Source organism: Cetorhinus maximus, chromosome 8, assembly GCF_964194155.1.
Source record: "Cetorhinus maximus chromosome 8, sCetMax3.hap1.1, whole genome shotgun sequence".
NCBI lineage: Eukaryota > Metazoa > Chordata > Chondrichthyes > Lamniformes > Cetorhinidae > Cetorhinus > Cetorhinus maximus.
The window spans coordinates 5655632-5669325 of record NC_135886.1 but is presented as its reverse complement, the minus strand read 5'-3'; the positions used below and the strand labels follow the sequence as shown (position 1 = coordinate 5669325).

At 46.7% G+C, this 13694-nt stretch overlaps 1 protein-coding gene across 1 annotated transcript in view; it reads right to left on the bottom strand.

Annotated features, from left to right (window-relative positions):
- LOC144683391 (guanine nucleotide-binding protein G(i) subunit alpha-3) overlaps positions 1 to 11952 on the bottom strand; it is a 53460-nt gene extending 41508 nt beyond the window's left edge. The window contains exon 1 of the mRNA XM_078546351.1: positions 11515 to 11952. Within this exon, the coding sequence (XP_078402477.1) occupies positions 11515 to 11632 (118 nt within the window). The 5' untranslated portion in view covers positions 11633 to 11952. The remainder of the gene's footprint in view (positions 1 to 11514) is intronic.
- Between the last annotated feature and the right edge of the window lie 1742 nt (positions 11953 to 13694).

Here is a 13694-nt window from a genome sequence, read left to right as displayed (position 1 = left end):
GACTGCACTAATTTCAGTCCAACTGCTGCAGATTGAAGTCAATTGTTCTACACCATCAGCAAGACACATCTTTTTATAAAAACAGAAAATGCCAGAGAAATGCTCAGTACATTTGGCAGCATCTTTGGAGAGAAAAATGGAGTTAGCTTTACAGTCATCAGAAAAGTCAGAGAGCTGAAACATTAACTCTTTCCCTCTCCACAGATGCCGTTAGACTGCTCAGTATTTCCAGCATTTTCTGTTTTATTTCAGATTTCCAGCACCTGCAGTATTTTGCTTTCTACAACTATCTTTCTATTTCATATGTACTGGCATGGTGAACTATGTAGGTAAATGGCCATTTCTCTTCTTTATCATATTTTATTATTAGTTTTCTGTACATTTTTCAATTCTCATTGCAGGGAATCTGTAGTTACAGACAAACATCTGAAGTAGGAGGATTATGCCACTCACCCCCTCGAGCCTGTTCCACCATTCAATAAGATCATGGCTGATTTGACCTTAGTTCCACACGCCCCCAATAACCATTCAATCCCGATAACCTTTCACCCCTTGCTTAGCGAGAATCTATCTCTGCCTTAATAATATTCAAAGACTCTGCTTCCACCGCCTTTTGAGGATGAGTGTCCTAAAGACTCATGATCCTCAGTTACATGTTTAAATACACATTACACAAAGAACTAAAAACTTCCTCCTTCCCCCACACCCCTCCATTTCTTAATATTTCTCCATCGTTCCTGAAAACGTTGACTATGTATAAGTTCCTGACCCTAATATTGCTTAACACTACCCTGGCTGACATCACTATCTTTCTATTTCATATGTACTGGCACAGCGAACTATGTAGGTAAATGGCCATTTCTCTTCTTTATCATATTTTCTTATTAATAGTTTTCTGTACGTTTTTCAATTCCACACCTGGAATATTGTGTGCAAGTTTGGTCTCCTTATCTGAGGAAGGATGTTCTTGCTGTACAGGGAGTGCAGCGAAGGTTTACCAAGCTGATTCCTGGGCTGGCGGGACTGACATATGAGGAGAGATTGAGTCAGTTAGGATCATATTCGCTGGATTTCAGAAGAATGAGGGAGGATCTCATAGAAACCTATAAAATTCTAACAGGGCTAGATAGGGTAGATGCAGGAAGGATGTTCCCGATGGTGGGGGAGTCCAAAACCAGGGGTCACAGTCTGAGGATACGGGGTAGACCATTTAGGACTGAGATGAGGAAAAATTTCTTCACCCAGAGAGTGGTGAGACTGTGGAATTTGCTACCACAGAAAGTAGTTGAGGCCAAAACATTATATGTTTTCAAGAAGGAGTTAGATATAGCTCTTGGGGCGAAAGGGGTCAAAGGATATGGGGAGAAAACTGGAGCAGGCTATTGAGTTGGATGATCAACCATGATCATAATGAATGGCGGAGCAGGCTCGAAGAGCCGAATCGCCTACTCCTGCTCCTATTTTCTATGTTTCTGTTTCTATCAGCTAACTCAACACAGACATACAATAAAACTCACTGAACTACAGAATTATTATGCAAGCTTTTCCCTTATGTGATTTTCATCAGGCGACTAATCACAATATTATGCGATACATTAGAAAAATCGAACATGACATTTTTAGACAGGTTGCAGCTACACAACCAACTCTCAAATGAAGACAGAGACATTCCTATGCTCAATCAGCAAACCATGTTAATAAGCAGGCAGGTAGAAAACAAAAGATGACAATAATTTGCACAAAATATGCTCCATCAGTTTTACTAAAAATGTATTATCCAGGCTTTTACTTGGTAAAATACACCATCTTGTATGTATTTAATTTCGCATTTAGGTCTGTCCAAACTGTGAATGCTTGCATTGTTGCTTTAAGTCCAGATCATAATACGTCTCACCAGAACAATGCTGTTCCAGTGGGAACTGAAATAGCTGACCTTAAAGGGGGAGGAAATGAACACTTCCACAAATGTGTCACATATTAAGATTTTTTTGAGAATTAGATGGAGCTGTACACCAAATTTACTTCTGTACTTTCCTTCCCTTTTAAGTCTCTCACAGGTGATTAATTTAAAGGGAGACATATTTGTAGCTTTGACAGCCCAAAAATAATTTATTCATTTCCACCTGTGGGTTTGCATTATGAGGTTCATTCTCTAGCTCATGAATTTGGCCATGTGATTCATCACTGCACTTCCTATTTGTGAGTAGAAAGGAGAACATTCTAAACATGTTGTAATGAATGAATGAGGCTCTCAGATACAGCCTAAAATGGTTGCAAACCTTACCAAAACCCGAAAAAGGAAACAGGCTGAAATTTTGCAATGAAACATTAGCTATTTTTCTTGCAGGATATATAATAGAGGATATGTAAGCTACATAAATGCCAGTTATAAGCTGGTTTCATCATACAGATAGCAAAAAGAAAATGTGAAGAATGCAAGCCAAATGAACATAATTAAAACAGTGCAAGTTACTTCCCACAGCAGATTCTATCTATAGTATAGTCACTGCAATTTAATCTTTCAGCAAGGCCATGTCAGCAAATGAAATTAGCATTTTACAAATTATTGGCCCAACACTCAACATTCTATCCTACTCCCTCAATCAGTATTGCTTAAGTCCGAATCTGAGAGTAATTTTCTTGCATAGTCATAACTGCTATGACAACACTACATAATTAATTTCCTTCACCTATTCAAAATAATATGATTAGATTATCAGACTTCAGAATACATTAGCAACATTAATTAACATGCTCATGCATCAATGACACCTCCCCCAAAGTTTAATTTTATTCAAAAGGTCAACAGATTACAATAATTAAAACCAAGGGAAGGCAATCATTTTACTCAAAAATTTTAGTATTGCTGAAAAGAGAGACATGCTGCTGAAGCTTTTCAACTTGGGGACTCCATGGTTCCCTGTTACTTTGTGCAATGTAACACCTTGGCCAATCAGCACGCTTCTCTTGTGCAGTATAAATTATGATCGTTTGAAATTTGGCATTCTTGCATCTGTCCTGATGAGTGCAAGGTGAAAAGCTTCAGCAACATGTCTCTTCAACAATATACAAAAATTTAAGGTAACCATCAGTGTGTCCTTGGTGACAATCCAGTCAGTCCTGAGATGGACATTTCTAAGCAGTGGGGTCAAATACATTTACACTAAAGCACCTTGCTTTAGGAAAAAAACATTACAGTATAGAAGTCAGCCATTTGGCCCATCACATCTGTGCTGGCCAAAAAAGGGCTATCTAGCCTAATCCTACTTTCCAGTGCTCAGTCCATAACTGCGCAGGTTACAGCACTTCAAGTGCACATCCAAACAGTTTTTAAATGCAGTGAATGGTTCTACCAGCCTTTCAGACAGACGGCTCCAGAACTCCCTGGGAGAAAATATTTCTCAATTCCACTCTAATGTCCCCGAGTTATTGCTCTCTGCTTCCTTTCCACTCCACTTGGGTCCACAAAGTTTTATACATCTTAATTTAAATCTCTCCTCAGTCTTCTCTGTTGCAAAGGGAGCAACTCCTGCCTATCTAATTTTTCCTATCTGAAATTCTCCATTTCTGGCAACATAATCGAAAACTTCCTCTGTGTCCTCACCAGTGTAATCACATCTTTCCTGTAATGGGGTGACCTAGAACTGCAGTACCCTAGCTTTGGCCTAAGCAGTGCTTTATATAGAATAACTTCCCTGATATCATATTCTATGCCTCAGCTAATAAAGGAAAATGTCACATATGCCTTTGTAACCACCTTATCTTCCTGTCTACCTAGAGATCCATGGATATGCTGATCCCTCTGCTCCTCAACTTCTCAATATCTTGTCATTTACTGTGTATCCCCCTTGCCTTGGTTTCCCTCCCCAAATGCATTACCTCTCATTTCTCCAGATTAAATTCTATTTACCACTTTTCTTCCCAACTGACCAGTCAATGATATTTTCCTGGATTATACAACTTTCTTCCTCGCTATCAAACACACCTATTCTGCCATTAAAAAAATTCACAACAATCCAACGGTTCCCTGTAACCCCACCATTTTATAAAACAACATATAGCATATGGATAAAAGCAAAAAACTGCGGATGGTGGAAATCCAAAACAAAAATACTTGGAAAAACTCGGCAGGTCTGGCAGCATCTGCGGAGAGGAACACAGTTAATGTTTCGAGTCCATATGACTCTTCAACAGAACTAAGTAAAAATAGAAAAGAAGTGAAATGTAAGCTGGTTTAAGGGCAGGGGTGGGGGGAGCAGGATAGAGGGCCAGTGATAGGTGGAGATAAACAAAAGATGTCATAGACAAAAGGACAAAGAGGTGTTGAAGGTGGTGATATTCTCTGAGGAATGTACTAATTAAGGGTAGAAAACAGGACAAGCAAGGTACAGATAGCCCTAGTGGGGGTGGGGTGGGGTGAAGGGAAGGGATCAAAATAGGCTGTAAAGTGCCTAGTGAAGCTTCACTCCAGTGAAGCTCAACGCAAACTGGAGGAACAGCACCTCATCTTCCGACTAGGCACTTTACAGCCTTCCGGACTGAATATTGAGTTCAACAATTTTAGATCATGAACTCTCTCCTCCATCCCCACAACCTTTCCGATCCCCCCCTTTTTTTCCAATAATTTATATAGATTTTTCTTTTCCCAACTATTTCCATTATTTTTAAATGTATTTAAAAATCCATTGTTTTATCTCTACCTTTTAGCCTATTTTGATTCCTTAGATAATATCACCACCTTCAACACCTCTTTGTCCTTTTGTCTATGACATCTTTTGGCTATCTCCACCTATCACTGGCCCTCTATCCAGCTCTACTCCTCCCCCCCTTAAACCAGCTTATATTTCACTTCTTTTCTATTTTTACTTAGTTCTGTTGAAGAGTCATACGGACTCGAAACGTTAACTGTGTTCCTCTCCGCAGATGCTGCCAGACCTGCCGAGTTTTTCCAGGTATTTTTATTTTTGCATAGCATATGGAAGATGGTTAGGGGTAAATAAGTGCTCAAAATGTGAACTAAAAAATAAGTACTGAAAGCACATAGCTAGTCAGTCAATACCTAAAGAGCAAAAAAAAGATAGATCAAAGGTATGCATAGACCCATCAATTATGAAGAGTCTCCAGGCAAAATGTTAATTGTTCACATATTCATATGCTGGCAGGTTTACTGTATATTTCTAACATTTTTTATTACCTTCCCCCAAAAAACCTACCACTCCTCCTGTAAGATGGTTTTACTATAACATATCTTCTTTGTTTCACCACTTTCAGGAAAATTACAGTGCATAAACAATTATCCATAATTGGTCTGTTTTGAGCAAATCTTGCAGAGTTGTTCAACCAGTTGCAAACTTGATCTCATTAGTTTAATGCACATTAACTGCCAATTATACTGAACCCCACATGTCATACATCAGCAATATAACTTGTGTCTAATGTGGATATTCCATGATCCCACAATGAACACTAAGGAGTGCTTGATTGGGGTCAGTTTTAATGCACACACACCGTCAACAGAACAGCTCACTAGAGGGTGTAAAATTGTCCAAGTCCATATATCAATTTGAGACCACACCGTTCCCATCTGGTGACATTTATCCACACTGACTTTTAAGCTGAAAGACTCCTGCAAGGGAAAGGGACCCAATTTTAAATCTTAAAGTTGAGGCCTGATGTCTTCAGTACCACAATGGCATTTTAACTCCTGCATTCAAGAGGTCTGCCAGGGTCCAGAAGACGACATGGTAAATTTGAAAATAAACTTATACGTAGAACACTTGTGGGCCAAGAGGAGTAGCGGTACACTTGATGGCCTTAAAAAGATACTTGGATTTTCACTTCTGGTTCCTGCTCCGCCAATGAAATTTTACTTTCACTCACTCTGCTGGATACTGCTTCAGTGGGTCCCCAGGAGTGAGCAGACCTCCTGAAACAATCCCAGCCCCAGCCGCGTATTCACTATACCCCCTGACCTTCCCCTCTCCGATGCTGAACGTTCAGTGCTCAGCAAAGGACTTAGTTTCATACCCTTACGCCCTCATCTCAATGAATTTCGGGCTCGGCATGATGCTGAACTCTTCTTCCGCCGTCTTCGTCTCCGTGCTCACTTCTTTGGGCAGGAGTCCTCTCCCCGTTCAACGGATCCTTTTACCCACCTCCAATATTCTCCCTCCACTTGGACCCCTCCCTCTGGATTCTTAACTTCTCTTGATCTTTTCATTGAGAACTGTCGGCGTGACATTAGCCGTCTCAATTTCTCTGCTCCTCTCACCCATTCTAATCTGTCTCTCTCTGAACTCACTGCACTCCGTTCTCTCAGGTCCAACCCCAACATTGTCATCAAACCCGCTGACAAGGGTGGTACTGTTGTTGTCTGGCGCATTGACCTCTACCTCGCGGAGGCTGAGCGTCAACTCGCAGACACTTCCTCCTACCTCTCCCTGGACCATGACCCCACCACAGAACATCAAGCCATTGTTTCCAGGACTGTCACTGACCTCATCTCCTCTGGAGATCTTCCTCCCACAGCTTCCAACTTGATAGTCGCCCAACCTCAGACGGCCCGCTTCTACCTCCTACCCAAAATCCACAAACAGAACTGTCCTGGCAGACCGATCGTGTCAGCCTGTTCCTGCCCCATGGAACTCATTTCTCACTATCTTGACTCCCTTCTCTCTCCCCTTGTCCAGTCCCTTCCCACCTACATCCGTGATTCCTCTGACACCTTACGTCACATCAACAATTTCCAGTTCCCTGGCCCCAACCGCTTCCTCTTCACCATGGATGTCCAATCCCTCTACACCTCCATCCCCCACCAGGATGGTCTGAGGGCCCTTAGCTTCTTCCTTGAACAGAGGCCCCAACAATCCCCATCCACCACTACTCTCCTCCGTCCGGCTGAACTTGTTCTCACACTGAACAATTTCTCCTTTAACTCCTCTCACTTCCTCCAAATAAAAGGTGTGGCTATGGGTACCCGCATGGGCCCCAGCTATGCCTGTCTCTTTATGGGGTATGTGGAACATTCCTTGTTCCAGTCCTACTCCGGCCCCCTCCCACAACTCTTTCTCCGGTACATCGATGATTACTTCGGTGCTGCTTCATGCTCTCATCGGGACCTGGAAAAATTTATTAATTTTGCTTCCAATCTCCACCCCTCCATCATCTTCACATGGTCCATCTCTGACACTTCTCTTCCCTTCCTTGACCTCTCTGTCTCAATTTCTGGTGATAGACTGTCCACCAATATCCATTACAAGCCTACCGGCTCCCACAGCTACCTCGACTACAGCTCCTCACACCCCGCTTCCTGTAAAGACTCCATCCCATTCTCTCAGTTCCTTCGCCTCCGTCGCATCTGTTCTGATGACGCTACCTTCAAAAACAGCTCCTCGGACATGTCCTCCTTCTTCCTTAACCGAGGTTTTCCATCCACGGTCGTTGACAGGGCCCTCAACCGTGTCCGGCCCATATCCCGCGCATCCTCCCTCACGCCTTCTCCTCCTTCCCAGAAACATGATAGGGTCCCCCTTGTCCTCACTTATCACCCCACCAGCCTCCGCATTCAAAGGATCATCCTCCGCCATTTCCGCCAACTCCAGCATGATGCCACCACCAAACACATCTTCCCTTCACCCCCCCCTTGACGGCATTCCATAGGGATCGTTCCCTCCGGGACACCCTGGTCCACTCCTCCATCACCCCCTACTCCTCAACCCCCACTTATGGCACCTCCCCATGCCCACGCAGAAGATGCAACACCTGCCCCTTCACTTCCTCTCTCCTCACCATCCAAGGGCCCAAACACTCCTTTCAAGTGAAGCAGCATTTCACTTGCATTTCCCCTAACTTAGTCTACTGCATTCGTTGATCCCAATGCGGTCTCCTCTACATTGGAGAGACCAAACGCAAACTGGGCGACCGTTTTGCGGAACACCTGCGGTCTGTCCGCAAGAAAGACCCAAACCTCCCTGTCGCTTGCCATTTTAACACTCCACCCTGTTCTCTTGCCAACATGTCTGTCCTTGGCTTGCTGCATTGTTCCAGTGAAGCCCAACGCAAACTGGAGGAACAGCACCTCATCTTCCGACTAGGCACTTTACAGCCCTCCGGGCTGAATATTGAATTCAACAACTTTAGATCTTAAACTCCCCCTCCCCCCATCCCCACCCCGTTTCTTTCCCCCCCCCCCCCGCTTTTTTTTTTCTTTTTCAATAATTTATATAGATTCTTCTTTCCCCACCTATTTCCATTATTTTTAAATCTAAAACTAAAACCTTTAATCTTTCCACCCCACCCCCACTAGAGCTGTACTTTGAATATCCTGTCTTCCATTCTTAATTAGCACTTTTCTCAGACAAATACCACCACCTTCAACACCTCTTTGACCCTTTTGTCTGTGACATCTTTTGATTATCTGCTCATCTCCACAATCACCACACCACACCCTCAATGTGTCTCTCCCCACCACCCACCCCCCCCCACCCCCCACCCACCTTAAACCAATTTATATTTCTCCCTTCTTCTAACTATGCTCCAGTTCTGCCGAAGGGCCATGAAGGCTCGAAACGTTAACTGATTTCTTCTCCGCCGATGCTGCCAGACCTGCTGAGTTTTTCCAGGTAATTCTGTTTTTGTCCTGAAACAATTATCAATTCCTGCCCCTGGCAATGATGTCACTGCAAATGTCTTTGGTCGGGAAACAGTTTTGTGGTAGGTATTCAAATGAGGCCGGGGGTTAAAATCTGCTAGTCTCACCATCTGGATGGTCAAATGGAACTTCAACAACTTCGCCTCCCTCCCCCTCAAATTACAATCTACATCATATAATGCCTGACACATTATAGTTCTGGTAATATTGAGCCAAGCCCCATGAAGGCCACAAAGTCTCAATTAAGTAAACAGCACACTGTCAGGCTTTATTTGATGTTTGGTCAGTACTTTGTAAATTGGAATATGCTAGCTAGTCCCTTTCAAGATCCAAAAATAAGAACTATTTCTAGATTGTCCTAGAAACATAAATGGTTAGATAAACTTTATTTTAACCACCACGCATATGTTAGGATTGGTTCAAACACATCACAAAAAAACTAACTAATACGACATACTGCCTCAAGGTTTTAAATAGGTATTTTTAATACCTCCAACTCCTAATTTAAAATTTGCTCAGCAAGACTTCCACTTAAATCAGTGTCCTCAGCCATGAGTTTCCCTATTACTGCAATTTATTGATCAGATCCAATTTAAGGTTTCATCCACACCATTGAGGTAAACTGGCAAAGATCACAAAGGTGGGCTGGGACATGGACGTAGTTGCGATTTACAACTGGACCTTGTCTCAAAACACTGGGGCGGAAGTTACTGTGCTCGGTGGCTAACGGGGACCAGTTATATCTTGGAATTCCTGCGCACATTACCTGACCAAATATGCTAACGTCCATCCCAGTTATGAGACAAGAAATTCCAACTGCAAATGGCAGCTACAGCTATGCCTCAGGCAACTTACAGTCTTTGCCTGTTTGCATCCTCCAAATTATAAATCTGGGTATGTGCACTTTCCCCATCACCTTGCATCCAAACCTCCTCACCCACACCAGAATGCAACCAAACCACCTCACTCCCCACATCAGTGGGTGAGCGAAGCCCCTTAAACCCCAGTGGGTGAGTAGACCTTATCAAACACACCAATATGGTGGGCAAAGCCCCCCCATCAGTGGATGGGCAAGCCCCCCCCAACCATATCAGTGGATGGGCAACCCCCCCCAACCATATCAGTGGATGGGCAACCCCCCCCAACCATATCAGTGGATGGGCAACCCCCCAACCATATCAGAGGATGGGCAACCCCCCCACCATATCAGTGGATGAGCAACCCCACCCCCCCTCCACCATATCAGTGGATGGGGCAAAGCCCCTGAACGCCACCCCCACTCAATCATCTGCCCCCTACCCAGCAACTTCCCATCTCCCTTCCCTCCTCCCTTCCCATCTCCCCTCCCCTCCCTCCTCCCTCCCCTCCTCCCCTCCCACCCCTTCCCATCTCCCCTCCCTCCCCCTCCTCCCTTCCCATCTCCCCTCCCTCCCCTCCTCCCTTCCCATCTCCCCTCCTCCCTTCCCATCTCCCCTCCCTCCCCTCCTCCCTTCCCATCTCCCCTCCCCTCCCTCCCCATCTCCCCTCCCTCCCCTTCCCATCTGCCCTCCCATCCCTCCCCTCCCCATCTCCCATCCCTCCCCTTCCCATCTCCCATCCCTCCCTTCCCATCTCCCCTCCCCTCCCTCCCTTCCCATCTCCCCTCCCTTCCCATCTCCCCTCCCCATCTCCCCTCCCCTCCCTCCCTTCCCATCTCCCCTCCCCTCCCCATCTCCCCTCCCCTCCCTCCCTTCCCATCTCCCCTCCCCTCCCTCCCTTCCCATCTCCCCTCCCATCCCTCCCTTCCCATCTCCCCTCCCATCCCTCCCCATCTCCCCTCCCTCCCCATCTCCCCTCCCTTCCCATCTCCCCTCCCCTCCCCCCCTCCCCTTCCCATCTCCCCTCCCCCCTCCTCCCCCCTCCCTTCCCATCTCCCCTCCCCCTCCTCCCCCCTCCCCTCCCTCCCCATCTCCCCTCCCCCCTCCTCCCCCCTCCCTTCCCTCCCCATCTCCCCTCCCCATCTCCCCTCCCCTCCCTCCCTTCCCATCTCCCCTCCCCTCCCCATCTCCCCTCCCCTCCCTCCCTTCCCATCTCCCCTCCCCTCCCTCCCTTCCCATCTCCCCTCCCCCCTCCTCCCCCCTCCCTTCCCATCTCCCCTCCCCCTCCTCCCCCCTCCCCTCCCTCCCCATCTCCCCTCCCCCCTCCTCCCCCCTCCCTTCCCTCCCCATCTCCCCTCCCCATCTCCCCTCCCCTCCCTCCCTTCCCATCTCCCCTCCCCTCCCCATCTCCCCTCCCCTCCCTCCCCTCCCCATCTCCCCTCCCCTCCCTCCCTTCCCATCTCCCCTCCCCTCCCTCCCTTCCCATCTCCCCTCCCCTCCCTCCCTTCCCATCTCCCCTCCCATCCCTCCCTTCCCATCTCCCCTCCCATCCCTCCCCATCTCCCCTCCCTCCCCATCTCCCCTCCCTTCCCATCTCCCCTCCCCTCCCCCCTCCTCCCTTCCCATCTCCCCTCCTCCCCCCTCCCTTCCCATCTCCCCTCCCCCTCCTCCCCCCTCCCTTCCCTCCCCATCTCCCCTCCCTTCCCTTCCCTCCTCCTCTCTCTCTCTCTCTGACATCCCCGAATCTCTAAACCGAGCCCCTGCTGCCCCCCCACCCCCATCCCCCCAAAACACCCCGGTCCTATTCCCGGGGGGGGGGGGGGGTTGATGCTAAATTCCTCCCCCAGTGAAAGGCGATGTGCATCATTATCCAACCTGACCAGCGGGAAGTGAAACTCCGCTCTGGATCTTGCTGATTTTTATAAAAAAAATAAAAATTCGGTGTTCAGTTATCTATTATTATTTTTAGTTATTATCTATTATTATCTATAATTATTTTTTTTTTACCCAGTAGCAGAAGTTTGACCTCCCGGGACGATTTCTCGCCGTCTTCCTTCAGGTTGCGGTCGATCATTCTGCTCCGGGCCATCGCCGCCTTGTCCTCGGCGCTCATGGTGCAGCCCATGCCGGCAGCCGGGGACAGCCGAGCCCCGGGGCTGGGGATCGGGGAGAGAGTTGAAGGAAAATCCCCTCAGACCCGAGGCCCTGAGGAGAGAGAGGCGGGTGGGGGGGGCGGGGGGGGGAAACACCCAAAAAAAAAACTCCCTCACAAACGGTGCGAGGAGAGAGTTTAACCGAGAGACATATAAATTTCTTCTTCTTCTTCCTTATCGGCTAATTCACCTAAAAATACATAAAAGGCTTCGAAAGAGTTTGCGAGGAAGAAAATAAAAGGAGGGGGGGGGGCGGGGGAAGAAGTTCTTTTTCAACCGCCGCTCGCCAACCGTTAGCGATTCAAACCTCCGGGGGGGGGGGCGCGAGCTCCGGAAACCCTCCCACGCCGACCGGAAGCCGTCAACCCCCGCCGCGCAAAGCACTGTGGGAGTTGTAGTCCACCTGCAGACACACACCTGGGCACAGCTGCGGGCGGGCGGGGAAGAGAGGAGAGGAGAGATGAGATGCTGGGTGGCGCTACAAGAACCACTTGCATCTTCACTCAGAAGCCGGTGAACCTTTGGAATTCTCTACCCCAGGGGGTCTTCGGGTATATTCAAGACAGGGATGGATTGATTTCTAGATTTTTTTTTTCATCCGTTCGCGGGATCTGGGCTTCGCTGGCTGACCCCCAGCATTTATTGCCCTCATATCCTTAATTGACCTTGGGAAAGGGGGTGGTGAGGCGCCTTCGTGTGCCGCTGCAGTCCATGTGGTGTAGGTACACCCACGGCGCTGTTAGGAAGGGAGTTCCAGGATTTTGACCCAGCGACAGTGAAGGAATGGTGATTATATTTCTGAGTCAGGATGGTGTGTGGCTCGGAGGGGAACTTGCAGGTGGTGGTGTTCCCATGTGCCTGCTGCCCTGGTCCTTTTAGGTGGCAGAGGTCATGGGTTTGGAAGGTGCTGTCAAAGGAGCTGGGGTTATTTTCTGCAGTGCATCTTATAGATGTTACACCCTGCTGCCAATGTACATCGATGGTGGGGTGATTGAACGTTGAAGGTGGTGGATGGGGTGCCAACCAAGCAGGCTACTTTGTCCTGGATGGTGTTGAGGTTCTTGAGTATTGTTGGAGCTGCACCCATCCAGACAATGGAGAGTATTCCATCACACTCCTGACTTGTGATGGTTATTAAATATATCAAGGCAGGGATATGGGGATAATGTGGCAAAATGGCGTTAAAGTAGAAGATCAGCCATGATCTAGTTGAATAGTGGAGCAGGTTTGAAGAGCAGAATGCCCTACCCCTCCTATTTCCTATGTTCCATTGGTATGGAGACTTTAACATCCCCCCCAGCCAAATACATCAAGGGGCAAAATTTTATACCGAGCTACCTATTTTCTTTTACTTTTATTCATTAATTGGCTTGGTGGTACAGAACTTGAGAATTGCTGAAAAGAGAGACATGTTGGCACAGATTTTTATCTTAACTCAGCAGGACAAATGCCAAATTTCAAACGATCACAATCAAATGGTCACAACAATTTATACTAGTGGAGAAAAGGGTGCATTTGGCATTCTTGCATTTGTCCTGATGAGAGCAAGGCGAATAGCTTCAGCAACATGTCTCTTTTTTCAGCATGTATTCATTCCTGAGTTGTGAAGGTTGCTGGCAAGGCTATCATTTGTTGCCCATCCCTAATTGTCCTGGATAAAGTGGTGTTGTAATATTGCTTTGTGATGCTGTTATTACACAGCAGTTGGTAAAGGTTGAGTTGAGTTCTGTTGAAGGGTCAAGAGGACTCGAAACATCAACTGTACCCTTCTGCGCCGATGCTGCCAGACCTGCTGAGTTTTTCCAGGTATTTTTTATTTTTTGTTTTGAGTTGTACAAATCCCAGAGGGTAACCTGAACAACTGTCATAACCTATATTTTCAATTGGGATGCAGCTCTGAATTCAGGAATAAAACTACCAAGCTTCAAGAGGTTTTTTATATAAAACTAAATTAAACATTTATTAATTTAACAATTAATTAAACACATACGCATGTCTACAAATTACTCCTCTAATAACTTTTAAAGGAATCCC